The sequence below is a fragment of the Manis javanica genome, chromosome 3, assembly GCF_040802235.1.
Source record: "Manis javanica isolate MJ-LG chromosome 3, MJ_LKY, whole genome shotgun sequence".
NCBI lineage: Eukaryota > Metazoa > Chordata > Mammalia > Pholidota > Manidae > Manis > Manis javanica.
Genome location: NC_133158.1, coordinates 17,860,002 through 17,873,801, shown reverse-complemented (window position 1 = coordinate 17,873,801; position 13,800 = coordinate 17,860,002). Strand labels below are relative to the sequence as shown.

Below are 13,800 nucleotides of genomic sequence, written 5' to 3'. Positions count from 1 at the left end.
TGTTTGAAGAGGACGGAATTAGCTGTTAATTGATTTAATTATCCAATTTGTTTGTTTCAGGCATGATTCCAGCAGAACTGCAGCAGCTCTGGAAAGAAGTGACAAGTGCTCATACTGCCGAGGAAACCCCAGGCAGCAATCCCAGCAGTCTGGATCTGTCCACCACATGTGGCTCTTCCTCTGCCCCTTCCAAGACGTCCTTACTCATGAACCCACATGCCTCTACCAACGGGCAGCTCTCGGTCCACACTCCCAAGAGGGAAAGGTAGGAACAAGCCACAGCACTGTATCCAAAACTGTCGTGTCTGTGTGTGTGTGTGTGTGTCCATGCACGTGTGACCACATGTGCACACGCAAGTGCGTGCTCGGGGTGGCCTTACCTCGCCATATCTCCGTGGTCCCTGATTGGATCCATGTGACTTGAAGGTGCATATCATTACTTAAGAATGTTTCCAGAATGGTTTGGGTGTGAAGCATCTAATTAATTATTTTTACCTTTAGGACCCTCACGTAGATTTAAGCTTAGGAATCCAGGCCGGGTCTTTTCATGGCTTCTTGGATGGGTTGGATTTCCAGGCTTCTAGGCTGACTCTTTCTGCCAAGTGCTCACTCCGTACAAGTTGAATTCCTTGGCTCTGGACCACCTCTAAGGGAGTGGTAGTGTCTGCTGTAGACAATTTTGAATCACAGCTTCGGAAAAGGTAAAACTGGTGCTGCTCTACACTGCCCTCCCTGGAAGCAGGGAGCCCGTCTCCTGCATCGTTGTGTCCCCAAAGCTCGTGGCCTCTGTCCTAGTAAACTTGAGTGAAGTCTGAAGGATGGAGAGATGGAAGGGGTCCATGTGTATACACACATACACACAGAGCATACTTCTTAATCTTGGGCTATATAACAGTGTTGTCTCAGTTGCTATATTCCTGTTTCAAAATTAAGTCTTTATATTTTCTAATTGCCATGAGCTTACCCTTGAATGTTAAGCTGACTCTGAGATTGCTGTAGAGATCCAGAATATGTCATGTTAACATGCTAACTCTTAAGAAAATGAAGCTGTTAATGTATGTTAGTACCCAGAAGCATTAATACTACTACTGAATGCTTTTCAAAAGTGGAGTATGCTTCTAATATTAAAAACGTTTTTCAGTTCACTATATTTAAACAGTTTCCTATGTGTTTCGTATGCAGAGCTTCCACACACAGAAGAAAAGAAACTTTGAAAGTAATATGTGATAGTAAATGCCATTTCCATTAGGAAAAACAAATTCTATATTTTGTTTTTTTAATAAAAAAGACTCAGTGAAAATTACTTTAATTAGTTAAAATATAATTTCATGTATTTCTTGCAGTACTGAGCATTAGGAAGCCCATACATAGGTTTGATTAGATGTGGGTCTTTTACCAACAGCTTGTATCCATTTAGAGATTTGTAATTGCAGGGTGTTATCTGAGTGTGAGTGTGTGTGTGTGTGTGTGTGTGTGTGTGTGTGTGTGTGTGTCACGTTCAAGCATAAAAACTGAGTGGTTTCCAGAGATGGGGATAATATGTGTTTAAGCAAAACCTGAAACTGTCAGTCCAAGATCATTTTGAAATTCCTGTGGCAGACACGGAAGAACTAAAAGATGCTTTAAACTTACTGGGTTAGAAGAGTTTGAAGGATAGACTGGTGGACAGTAAGAATCAGCTTGGAGCCATGGGGCCACGTGTGGCTTCTGTTGTTTCCATGAGATTTGTATGTCTGGAGCCAATCTTAGCTCCTTGCTTTACTATCTCTTATGTCTTTGTAACTTCAAAAATAAAACACTAAAACTTAGATAGTTTTAAAGAGAAGGTTCTAGGTTGTTGTCCTTTGCTGTACTTGTTTCGGTGCCCTGAGGTTGATGCTGTCCATTTACTGCGGAGTGATTGAATTACATACTTACCGAAGGCAGAGTGGGAGGCCATACACTGAAAAATGCCGACCGAGGCACTTAAGGTATTTGTTGCTATCTCGTCAGCCATTGTGGAGCCTGCACGGATTCCCTAGGACATAGAAAACCCTTCTTGTTTAGATGCCCTGTGCTCAGTTTCATTCTAAAAGATTAGGTTATGTATCTGCAGTCAGGTGATAGATGAGCAGCAGGGAAGTGGGAGAAGAGCAGCATTTTTTCAGGTATTAGGACATATTTGAAAGTAAGTGGATCTAAGAGACCAATTCCAGGAAAATAAGTTTATTTTCTTAATGATCCTTCATTTGTACAAAAGTTGGGCCTAATCTTCATCTTACTACCTGCCAAAATTAAAATATGAATCAGAAAAGGATTTGGGTTCCCACTGAGCTTAATCTGGATGCAAAACAGAATGAATTTTCCAATTGTGAATGCAGAAAGGAACAGCAGTGAAATTATATATTGGTACTTAATCTCTCGGATCTCTCAGTTTCTCTGATCTTATAGGATCCTAGTTGTGTGTGGATTGAAAGAAAAGTCTAGTGAGCACATTGTAAATGCAGATAGTGAACAAGACACATCTTTTAAGTTAAAGAGAATTCCAAAAGTTAGAAATGTACAGAACTGATGGTTAAAAACTCAGTTCTGAGTTAACCAGCTTTGTGTACATTTAGGTCCTTATAAGGACTATTACATGATTTTTACCTTACTATGGTTTATTTTAAAATCATGAATGTGGTATCCTCTTTAAATAGTGGTCTCCCTGGCCCTCTTTAAATAGTGGACAATGGTAAAAAAGAAAGGAAATAGAAGTTATCTTGTAAAAATACATTCTTGCTTGTTCACTGGGTTAAATTCTCCCCAGGAGTCCCTGTGAGAAGCTCCATCCCTTCCTTATCCATGCACCCAGGAAAGCCGTGCCTTTCTCAGCTCTACCTTGATTTCAGTGCACTGTTCTTCCTGCTCTGCTCTCCTGGTGCAGTGGCTGATTCAGCCCGAGCCCCTGCCACACTGAGTAATAATCTAGCCCCTCAGGTTCGCAGACTAAGAATCCTGTCTGAAAAGATCCGGGAGCACTCGAAGTGAAAATGCACGGGAAAAAGGCAATGGCGAAGAATTTGTTTGTTTTTACAATACTGAGATGGTTAATAATCTCAGCTGGGCTGCATATTTCCATGCCGTTTGGAGAACTCCTACCCCCGCCTCTTGCCCCCGTGCATTTTGCGGGCTGGGCTCCGGGGAGCAGCCGCTGCTGCAGCCACGCTGGGGTTTGGTGAGCTGCAATATGTTAAGGAGATAAAGAATGTGCTTGGCACGACACTGCTAGTCTCCTCTTCAATTTGTCTTACACAAGGAAAATTATAATTAAATCATTCAGGGTAAACCCTTGAGTGCCGAGAAGGGAAAATACACACTTTGGTAAAGATTGCCAATAGACCTCACTTCCCCGTGGTGCAGGGCAGACATTTATCAATATTCAGCACTGTTGCGATGGGAGCCCCCGTGTGATTGGTGAGGTGGATGCCAAGGCTCAAATCAAGGCTCGTTGAGATCCTGTCCCTGCTCAATCACGGACCTTCAGCATCATTAGAATTCAGTACTGGTGCTGCGCTTCGTGCTTCTGATTTTCTTCCAACAATTTAATAATGTTTATTGTGCCGGTTGTATATAAAATCTTTGGTGCAGTAAGCATACCTCCGTTGTCCATGCCTGAGGGAAGCATGGTGGGTAGGAAGGTGGGCAGAAGCCAAAAGGAGCTGCGAGAGGAGGCAGGGTATTCATGCCTCTTCCTGTCATTTTATTGCACGGCAGCAGGGGCATCATGACATGGCAGAGAAGAAGATACAGCTCAGACCTGGTATTCCTGTAAACATGAAGGCATTATCTGGTTTCCTTAGCTTGTCTATCTCGCTTAGGAAATTCCAGGTTTTGATGTGGGTAAACAAAATGCACGGAATGCAAATGAAACATTTATTAAAGTGCTAAGTTTAGTAAAGCCCTTTGAGCTTCTTGGATCAAAACAGCTATGTAAATACAAATAGCAATTACTGCTTAAGTAATTGCCCGAATTAAAATTCTAACTATCACATTAGATTATGGTGCAGTAGGGAGAGGGATGGCGGTTCTCATGTAATCATTTCTCTCTCTGTGCCAAGCACTGGCCAAACTCTTGCCTTTGGAGTGATGCCTCATTTTGTCCCCATCAACACCTGGAAACAGTAAGGATTCTTACACCCATTTTACAGATGAGGAAATTGAGTCATTGAGATCAAATAACTGACCCAGGGTCATGGAACTGGTCTGTTATCTCAGATCCAAAATTAAGGCTATCTTTTTTTTTTTTTTAGAGGGCATCTCTCATATTTATTGATCAGATGGTTGTTAACAACAATAAAATTCAGTATAGGGGGTCAGTGCTCAATGTACAATCATTAATCCATCTCAAGCCTAATTCTCGTCAGTCTCCAATCTTCTGAAGCATAATGAACAAGTTCTTACATGGTGAACGAATTCTTACATAGTGAATAAATTCTTACATGGTGAACAGTACAAGGGCATTCATCACAGAAACATTCGGTTTTGATCACGCATTATGAACTATAAACAATCAGGTCAAATATGAATATTCGTTTGATTTTTATACTTGATTTATATGTGGATCCCACATTTCTCCCTTTATTATTATTATTATTTTTATTTTTAATAAAATGCTGAAGTGGTAGGTAGATGCAAGATAAAGGTAGAAAACAGTTTAGTGCTGTAAGAGGGCAAATGTAGATGATCAGGTGTGTGCCTATGGACTAAGTATTAATCCAAGCTAGACAAGGGCAGCAAAACATCCACGGATGCAGAAGATTTCTCTCAAAGCAGGGGGGATGAGGTTCTGAGCCTCTCCTCTGTTGATGCCCAATTTCTCACCTGATGGCCCCCCTGCGACTGTGCCTGTCTTAGGTTGTTCCTCCCTTGAGGAATCTTACCCGTCTCTGGCTAACCAGTCATCTTCCGGGGCCATACAGGGAAATGTAAAGTTGGTAAGTGAGAGAGAAGCCATATTGTTTGAAAAGCTTAGCTTTTTACTTCTTTGCAGATTTATGCCCTGTAGCTTCTATGCCCAGCACTTGTCTCGAGGTATCTTTACCACCTGGAGGAATTATGATACTTGGTAAATTAAGGCTATCTTTTAGTTTCTAAGACAGCAGCCAAAGGTTCCATTCAGCTTGGAAAGTGATTACATAACTATGGTAAATTAAAATCAGTGTCCTAAAAGAAATCTTTAATTTGAATTTCAGTTCAACAAAATGGGTATTAACCTCCTGTGTGCAGATCACAGTTTAAAAAAAAAATAAAAGTTTCCTCTTTTAAGGTGGACACACATATTTACCAGGCCTTTTATGTGAAGGGAAGGAGTGGGTAGGATTTGCAAAATATAAATCATTTACAGTCAGAAATAGCACATAAAGAAAAAAAATGAGCCCCATGCAGTACTGGCACACAGGCAAATACGAAACAAGCCTCTCTCTCCTTTAAAAGTATCCTCACTTTCCTTCCTGCCTTATAAATCTTGTGTTTCCTTGTTGAATGCATCATATGGTCTTATTCTATTTCAGCTGTCCTCTGGAGTCCATATTAGAAATATTCCTTTTTTTCTGATCCTCCCCAGGTTTTTGCTTTCAGTTCAACCACCATTAGTAGATGTTTTATGACTTGAGCACCTCTCAGATTCATAGCTCTTCTAAATATTTGTTCCAGGGCTTCCTTAAGCATTTGGGGAAAAGTGTTTGCTCAGACTGGGAAGATCACGGTCACACAGCCTCTTTCTCTGAGGCTGTTCTGTTGTTCTCAGAGTCAGGTGACACAAATCGGCCCCTTTCTCTGAGATCTGCCTTCTGTCCGCCCACACGGTTCCTTCCTTCCTTCTCTTATGTATCTGCACAGCCCTGTGTAGTACAGTTGCCTGAGTTTCTACACCCCACAGTGGGCAGCTGCCTTCAAGTAACCCCTGAAGGTTTTTGCTTGGCTAGTGTACTTTCAGACAGCTTGACTTGATGCACAGTCTCTGTTTTCAATTTGTGTCCTCTTGACATACTGCCACGTATTTGACTATATAACAATAACATTTGTGTTCACTGCCCCACTATTTAAAAAGGGCAAGGAACTCAGAAACGGGGATGTGCCTGAGTGTTCCGTTTTTCTTTCCTTTTTTTTTTTTTAAACTCAGCTCTGTGTTGATGAATAAATATTGGTGTTCTTGGTTTGCTTGCTTAAATTCTAGAAGCTTGGTTTCTGAACTGTTCCAGTTCCACAAGCCTTTAACTTTTGCATATTTTCATATTCACATTTGGGGCGAATTGAGTCGGAAATTTAAGCAGTCAGCTCTAGCTCCCATTATTCTGCATAGCTCTTCCTCACTTCATCTTTTTCTGTTTTGTTTTTTTGAAAGTCAGATTATTTCTTTTGTATATCTTTTCATTTGATGTACTTGAGCGAACTAGCTACCCCAAGTCTTTCTTTCCCATTAGAACATTTTGGAGAACCTGCAGTCAGATTTTCCCAAATTGTCTTCAAAATTGTGACTGCTCCTTCCTGCCAGTATGTGTTAAGGCAGTTGATCTCTAACAGAGGTCAACAAATTATGGCCTACCAGCCGGAGTTGGCCCACTGCTCATCTTTTAAATAAAGCTTTATTGGAACACCGCAGTGCTCATTTATCTCCACATTGTGGCTGCTTTCATGCTCCAGTGACTGCCTTGAGCAGTTGGAGAAAAAGCCATTTGGTCCACAAAGGATAAAATATTTGATATATGGCCATTTACAGAAAAAATTTACCAACTCCTGACCTTAACCAGAAGATAGTGTTTCTTGGATTCCTTGATGATACGCTCATGGCTATCTTTAAAATTATACATCTTCCCTGGCTTCCCCCATGAAGATCTGGATTCCACTGGTCTGGGATGGGGAATAGGAATGGATCTATATTTTAACCAGATCTCCAGGGCTCTGGAATGTGCATTCAAGTTTGAGAAGCTATGCAAGAGGCATGTTCCATTCACCTGGACTTTGGCACTACTGGAAAGAACGGAGCTTCCCCTGAAACTTTGATGAACATCCTAGACATACATACTCAGTCCGCAAAACTAGTGACTTGCCGTTCCTGTGTGAGCCACCTGATTAGAGATGCTGCTGCGGGAGGGGTCAGTGCCTGCCCTCGCAGTGGCCGTGCAGATAGCGTGGGCTGAACTCCTACTTTCTGCTTAGGCTTCCCATTTGATCCTCACAGTAACCCTCTGTGGGTATTGTCCTCTTGGTACAGGTGGTGGTGTGGGGCCCAGCACATCTTTATCACTTGCATAGGCCACACAGCTAGTTGGAGATCAGCCGGGGGCTGGAACTAAGGTCTCCGTGGCCCTCATGTCCTTGCAGTGATGGCTGTAGTTGGGTGGGTCCCAGGTGAGCTGCTCAGCGGCCCCACCTTGACTCAAGCTCAGACTCCTAGACTGCAGTCTCCGGGGGTTAAGGCTCAGAGACTATGGACTGGGCCGTAATCTTCAAGGGTGCTACCTGGGGCCAGACCTCTGTTCAGCCATAATTTGAGAGAAGCCCTATGAGGTTCTGTGCTGCAGGTTTTTCTACCATGTCCAGCTTCTTGCAAGGAGCTCTGTCAGGTGACTACGGTGGAGAGTGCAAACAAAGAGCATGCTGGGTACATCCTGTCCCGTGTTGTAAAGTACCAGGAAAAGGAGAGGCCTGATCATTCGCAAAGGCCTAAAAATCAAGTGCTTCTTTCTGCTGCACAGTGGACTCTTGGCAATGTCACCTGCCTGTCATCTGTCTACCTGGGAGGTAGCCTGGTAAGGCAGAAACATTCCTGCTCATGTCAGAAAGAAGTGCCTGGGGCTAATCCGCATTTTGTACCTCGTATGTTGAGTGTTTGACCATATCATGCTCTGCAGAGGTGTGTTCTGATTGTTGCCTTGCTTAAAAGCAGCTGCACCTGGGTCTTAGAAATCAGCAGAAAGGTTCCTCCCAGGCAGCGGAGAAGGTGCCCTGTTACCACCTGCCATTCCCACGTTCAGGGAGGGCAGTGGGAGACAAATCTTTAAAATATTGGCATGCATGAAGGATAGGTTCATGGATTTCTTGAGTGTTCACTCTGGTGATTAACAGAAAAAAACCCTCTGCCATTCTTCTGCAACAGCGGTGGTGCCCTGTCTCAATACACTGCCTCTTCCCATAACACACCACTAGGCTCTTTGGATCTTTGTCTGTTTATTGCATTTAAGTAGTAAATGCTTCCCAGTAAAATGACCTCATTGGTCTGGAGAGCCATACCCATTTTATAAGTTTCTCTTAAATTTGGTTGATTTTAATTTTTTTCTTGGGATAATGTACAATATGAATCTTCTCCATGGGCTCTTTCATGTCTAAAGTGCCAGGTTTCTCCCACAAAATAATATTTGAACCCCTAGTTACCCTTTTCTGATGAGTTGCTCTGGCTAGTAAGGATTTTCTCCGTCACATCCCTTTTTGGCACCCAACTGTTTTGCAGGTGTTTGCACTTGTGTGGAAGGGCCTGGGCGCCCTCGTCCCGAACATACATTAGCTTCTTTAATGTTTATCCTACACCAAGGGCGTGAAGGGAAGCATACGGCAGCCAAGCAATGAGGACCCGTCTTTCGGGAACTTCTGCAGCATTATCTGCAGTCCCAGGTTTTGCCCTTTACCTGTGAAAGAGCCTTGGTGAGGTGCGCACTTGACCACCTGGAGGAAATGGGTAGGACATTTTCTGTGGTAGGCGCTGGAACAATCCAGAAGTAGAGGGAAGCCATGGGTCTGCAGGAGGCCACAGGGCTTGGAAAAGTGCTAGTTTTACTCTGTTCTCGTTGGAATGGCAAGTAGGGGTTCCATGTTCTTAAGCCAGTAACGGGGCCGGGTGAGGGGGAGCTCTGTAAGAGCCTTAGACGGAAGTTGCATTCTCTTTCGGGATTGGCAAGAGCGCCTTTTTGCGTGGGTGCTGCCTGCAGCCTGGCTCTGCAGCGCTCCACGAGGGAGCCCCTGCTCCGCCTGGCTCCCTTGAGTGATGCAAATGAGCACGTTCCATATGTGCAGCGGTCCTCGAGTTCTTCATTCCACCCCTCCCGCCTTTGAAATCAGTCAGGGCCTCAGTATATTATAAAGTATATTCTCCTCATTAAAACAATAGTGGAAGCTCACAAAGGGAAATTGTTAATATGTGTTCCAGCTTGTCATTTCTGCCCGTGTGAATAAAGAAGATAACCATTCCTTTGGGAAACTATTTCGGGAATTGAGCAACAGATACGCCAGCCAGCGAATTCTCTTAACTGTAGTTTTCCTTTTTTGTGTGTACTCAAAAATAACATCCTGATGGGCTCCTCAGTGCCTCTGTACATACAGAGCACAATACCACAGCACAGGTGGTGTTCATATGGGACAATCCCCCGGGCACGTGTTGCCAAGAGTTATACAGCTTGTTCAGTGTCTCTGTCCATATGGCAATCTGTCCCATTCACAGAACAGCGTTAGGGTTGTGCCTGGTGGGTACTGTGGTCAATGTAGTGTGAAGGGAAGGCTTCCACTCATGGCAGCCTCTGGTAGTTTGTTTTATGGTAGATCCGAGCTGTGACATGCACATGTGCCATACACACTTTCAACACAGAAATTCCAGAACAGCCCTGTTGGTTTCCTTTCTCCCCCTTCATCTTCTGAGGCAAATGGTTAGCTCAGCAGGTATGGTTCAGGTGCATGAAACATACCTGGTTTATAGCAAGTCAGTTATGCACACATACCCCTTTCTGGGTGGTGGTTTGTGGATTAACTCAGTTTAAGGATTGCATGCCTGCACTAGGAGTCTTCTGTAATGCTGTGGCTTTAATCTTTCAGTTGGCTGGGGTTTTTATTTTTTGTTTTTTTGTTTGTTTCTGCATTTTCAGTTATGAAAACTATTTTCATTATACAATTTGGATTGTTGGGCTAGTGTTTGGGGTTTTTATTTCTTAAAATGAAAACAGGGGAAAGGTAGAAGAAAATCATTGTCAGCCTCAGAAATTTGAGAGTAAAGCGTTCCCAGAGGGTGTTAGAATAGGAAAGGGGAGATCAAGAAAACAGAAATTTTCCAGTGAATAAGGTGAAAAATCGGGACATTTTGAAAGGAATGTTGGAAATTTACCAGAAGGCAAAGCCGTTTATATACCCAAATGTTGTTCTGCTTTTGTGTAACTATTTGTATTCTTGTTTTGTAAACAAACAGACCCCATAGCAACTGTAGCTGATGATATTTATACTACCTGTAAAACTTCCCTAAACAAATAGACATGCTTTCATGACCTTCAAATTTCATTCCTTTTATATTCTTCAAGGAAATCCGTCTAATGGCAAGTTGATCTTTCTTCCCTCTTTTTAATACTTTGAGGGCTGTCTTTGAAGGATCTTTTCTGTGTATTTTACATCTTGGCTGGGAATGTTGAGTTTGAAGGTGTATTATGACAGAAGGAAAGAAAAACCTAAAGTGTTTGTGTAAATGATGTGGTATTTGCTTCCAAGAGGGGCCCTTTTTGTCATCTGGTAGAATTTCACGTTGTACATCCAAAAGCCTAAAACTACGGCAAGTGGTACTGAAGACTTTAGACTCGGACAGGTGTCTATGGCTAATCTCTACTTTTTATATCTGAAATACAGATATGGAAACATTCTGGTACATATGAGCCCCTATATTCAACTTACATTTTCCCTCATGAGTCATATTTATGACAAGAACAAGATGTCTTGTGTTAAAGATCAGTGTGAGAAATAAATGGCAGTTTACTTTAATTAGAAAAAAAAGTTGACACCAAGAGCTGGAATAATCCAGTGGTGTTTGAATAAATTAGAGGATTGTACAGACAGGAATAAAAAGAAACTTAACAAGGATAAATGGGAAAGTGTCCAGAGTTCAGGAAAAGATGTGTTCCTGAGCAAGACGAAAGTTGGGGGGCACTACTAGGCAATATCTCACCAACAGAACATACCAAGCTCCAGCCACGTTCCAGGGGACGCCCATGAGCTTGACCTCGTGGAACTGACACTGTCATGTAGGAGAAACAGAATAAATAATGACATAATAAAAAGGCAGATAGAATTAAGTTTTGGGAAAAATAAAGCAAGGAAAGGGGAAGACTGGGTCTGGGACAGCCTCTCAGAGGACCCTTGAACAGGATGGAAGAAGTGAGGGAAGAACTCTCAAAGGGCACAGCAAAAGCAAAGACCCAGAGGCAGTGGCAGAAGGAGCACGTTTTGCGGGATTGTGGCCCATGGCTCAGTTAGTGTGGGGGTGGCTGTGTTAGTGGGGTGGGATGAGTGTGGACCCTGAAGCCAGACTGCCCGCATTCCAATATGGGCTGCGCACTGATGTTACCTAATCTCGGTGTGCCTTGGTCTTTCCATCTGTGAAATGGGTATGGTTCCAGGCCTTGCCTCATAGATGAACTGTGAGGAATAAATGAGTTAATACACATTTTTGTCTCTGGCACATAATAGATGCTCTGTAAATATTAGTGATTATTGTTTATTATTAAAGTCATGTGTTCATTCAAACCACATTGATTGGATACTTAACTATATGCCAACTGCATAGGTTCTGGGAATCAAAAGGTGACTGCAGCGTAGTTCATAAAGAAGCTCATGGTCTAATCAAACCCATACATGCAGAGCAGTGTGATAAGTGCAGTGACCTGGGTATATACAAAATACCATACAGTGTATGATTATTTTTTAACTAAGCACTAGTGGAATATGGCTTTGTATGCATTTCCATTCCCCACCCCAACATGTGAATCAGGTGAGAGTCTGAACATGGAAAGCTGCTGCTGAACCCTGATTGCCCAGCACTGCCAGCCTAGCATGCAGTGGGTGTTAGACTTTGTGGCAGAGACCAGTTGGAGTGTTTAGAGAGGGTGAACTGAGCAGATACTAAACATGAAGAACCCATTAAGAGTTGTGCATTTGCTCGTCTTTGGCCGCACATGCTGTAGAAATGCCTGGGTAGCCTTTGTTGATACTTAACAGCTGCTCTAAACAGGAGAGAAAATTGGGGCTTCTGGTATAAGAGTGAGTTTTCAGCCTTTAGCTTGCATCACAGTCATGTGGAGGAAAGGCCAAACTACAAATTGCTACACCCAAGTCCCAGCATTCCGTAAGCTGGGGCAGAGCCTAAGAAGTTGCATCTCCAGGAAGTTCCCTGGGACCATACTTTGAGAAACACCTCTTTAGAACATCTCAGCTTCTGTCTTTATGCTGTGGCCTCCTTTCTCTTCTGCAATTCAGAATGACAGAGAAGTGATCTGGAAAACTATCATTCACTGTTATTTAGGGATAATCTGTGCCAGAGCCAAGAGTCATCAATTCAAAGGGAAAATTTCCTAACAGAATGACCCCATGTAAGCTATTCTATGGAACAAAATTCCTTTTAAAAATTCCTAATGTTGGCCCTCAAATCATTTCTAACTCTGGTTTTATGTTTCTTTTTTCTTTTTTCTTTTTTAATGCCTAAGAAGGCACACGGAAACTGTGCTTCAGTGACCTGCCTGCTTTCATTCTGTTCCTTACAGCAGTTGAGCTCCTACTGGTATGGTAAGGCCCAGACCAGATAGTACAGCATTTTATGTTCAGGCTGTCTGTTTACTTCTCTCTTTCTCCAACTGGAAAAATGGACAAAACTCTCTCAGAGGGAAAGAGAATTTAGTCATAATCTGTGCCAGTGGCTTCCAAATGTATTTGATTATTTACCTCACCATTACTAAAAGTTTTGAATACACATCCCTACTAAGTGTACTTTTAATCAATTATGTACATGTGTAATCTATTACCTTTATTATAAAAATTAGAGACTAAGAGGGCAAGAAATATATATACATATACACACACACACGTGCATATTCTTTCAAAAGTTCTAATGTCATCTTAATGCACACATATGAGAACTTTTAGCACAGGCATGCCCCAGAGGTAGTGTGGGTTGCATTCTAAACCACCGCGATAAAGTGAGTATGATGATAAAGCCACTCGGGAATTTTTGGTTTCCAGTGCTTGTGAAAGTCATGCTTACACTACTGTGGTCTGTGAAGTGTGCAAGAGCATTATATAAAAAAACATACATAGCTTAATTAAAATATACTTTATATATTGCTAGAAAATGCTAACCCTCACCCGAGCTCTCAGTGAGTCATAATTGCTCATCACAGATCACCGTAACATAATAATAATGAGAAAGTTTGAAATATTGTGAGAATTACCAAAATGTGACACACAGACACAAGGTAGCAAGTGCTGTTGGAAAAAGTTGTTGATACACTTGGCGCAGGATTGCCACAAACCTTCCGATTGTAGAAAGTGTAACACTTGGGAAGCACTATAAAATGAGGGGTGCCTCTGTTGCCTTACTACCCACCCATGGATCTTCTTAGGAACCCCAGTGTAGAGATTCTGACCTAGGACTCTAACATGGTGCTTATCACATACTAGGTGTTTATTTAAACCTGCTGAATGAAAGGTAGAGGAATTTAACCCAGTAAACATTAAGGAAGCATCTTGTCCTACAGAGAAGAAATAAAAGTAATTAGGAAGCAATTCTAAGGAAACAAAAAGTGCAAGTGCCTAATGGTTCTGAGCCAGTTTGCATCTTTAAGTCAGTCACTTGTCCCTCCATCTATCTACTGCTTGCTCCTCCGACCCCCACCATTCAGTTCCATGATTCTTCTGGTTCTGGAGTGTAGCTGTGCTGACTTCCCCCGAGTACTGGGGATTAAATAAGAGGAATTTCTGTCGGAACTTTGACTCACGCTCCTTGGTTTTCTGGGTATTGTTTGTTCCTCTAACACATGGGCA

General features: G+C 42.5%; 1 protein-coding gene across 17 annotated transcripts in view; it reads left to right on the top strand.

The window, feature by feature from the left end:
- Window positions 1-13,800, top strand: part of FOXP1 (forkhead box P1) — a 624,795-nt gene that overhangs the window by 548,216 nt on the left and 62,779 nt on the right. For all 17 annotated transcript variants that reach the window (XM_037019201.2, XM_073230906.1, XM_073230907.1 and 14 more), the window contains one exon: window positions 61-265. In XM_037019201.2, the coding sequence (XP_036875096.1) occupies window positions 61-265 (205 nt within the window). The remainder of the gene's footprint in view (window positions 1-60; window positions 266-13,800) is intronic.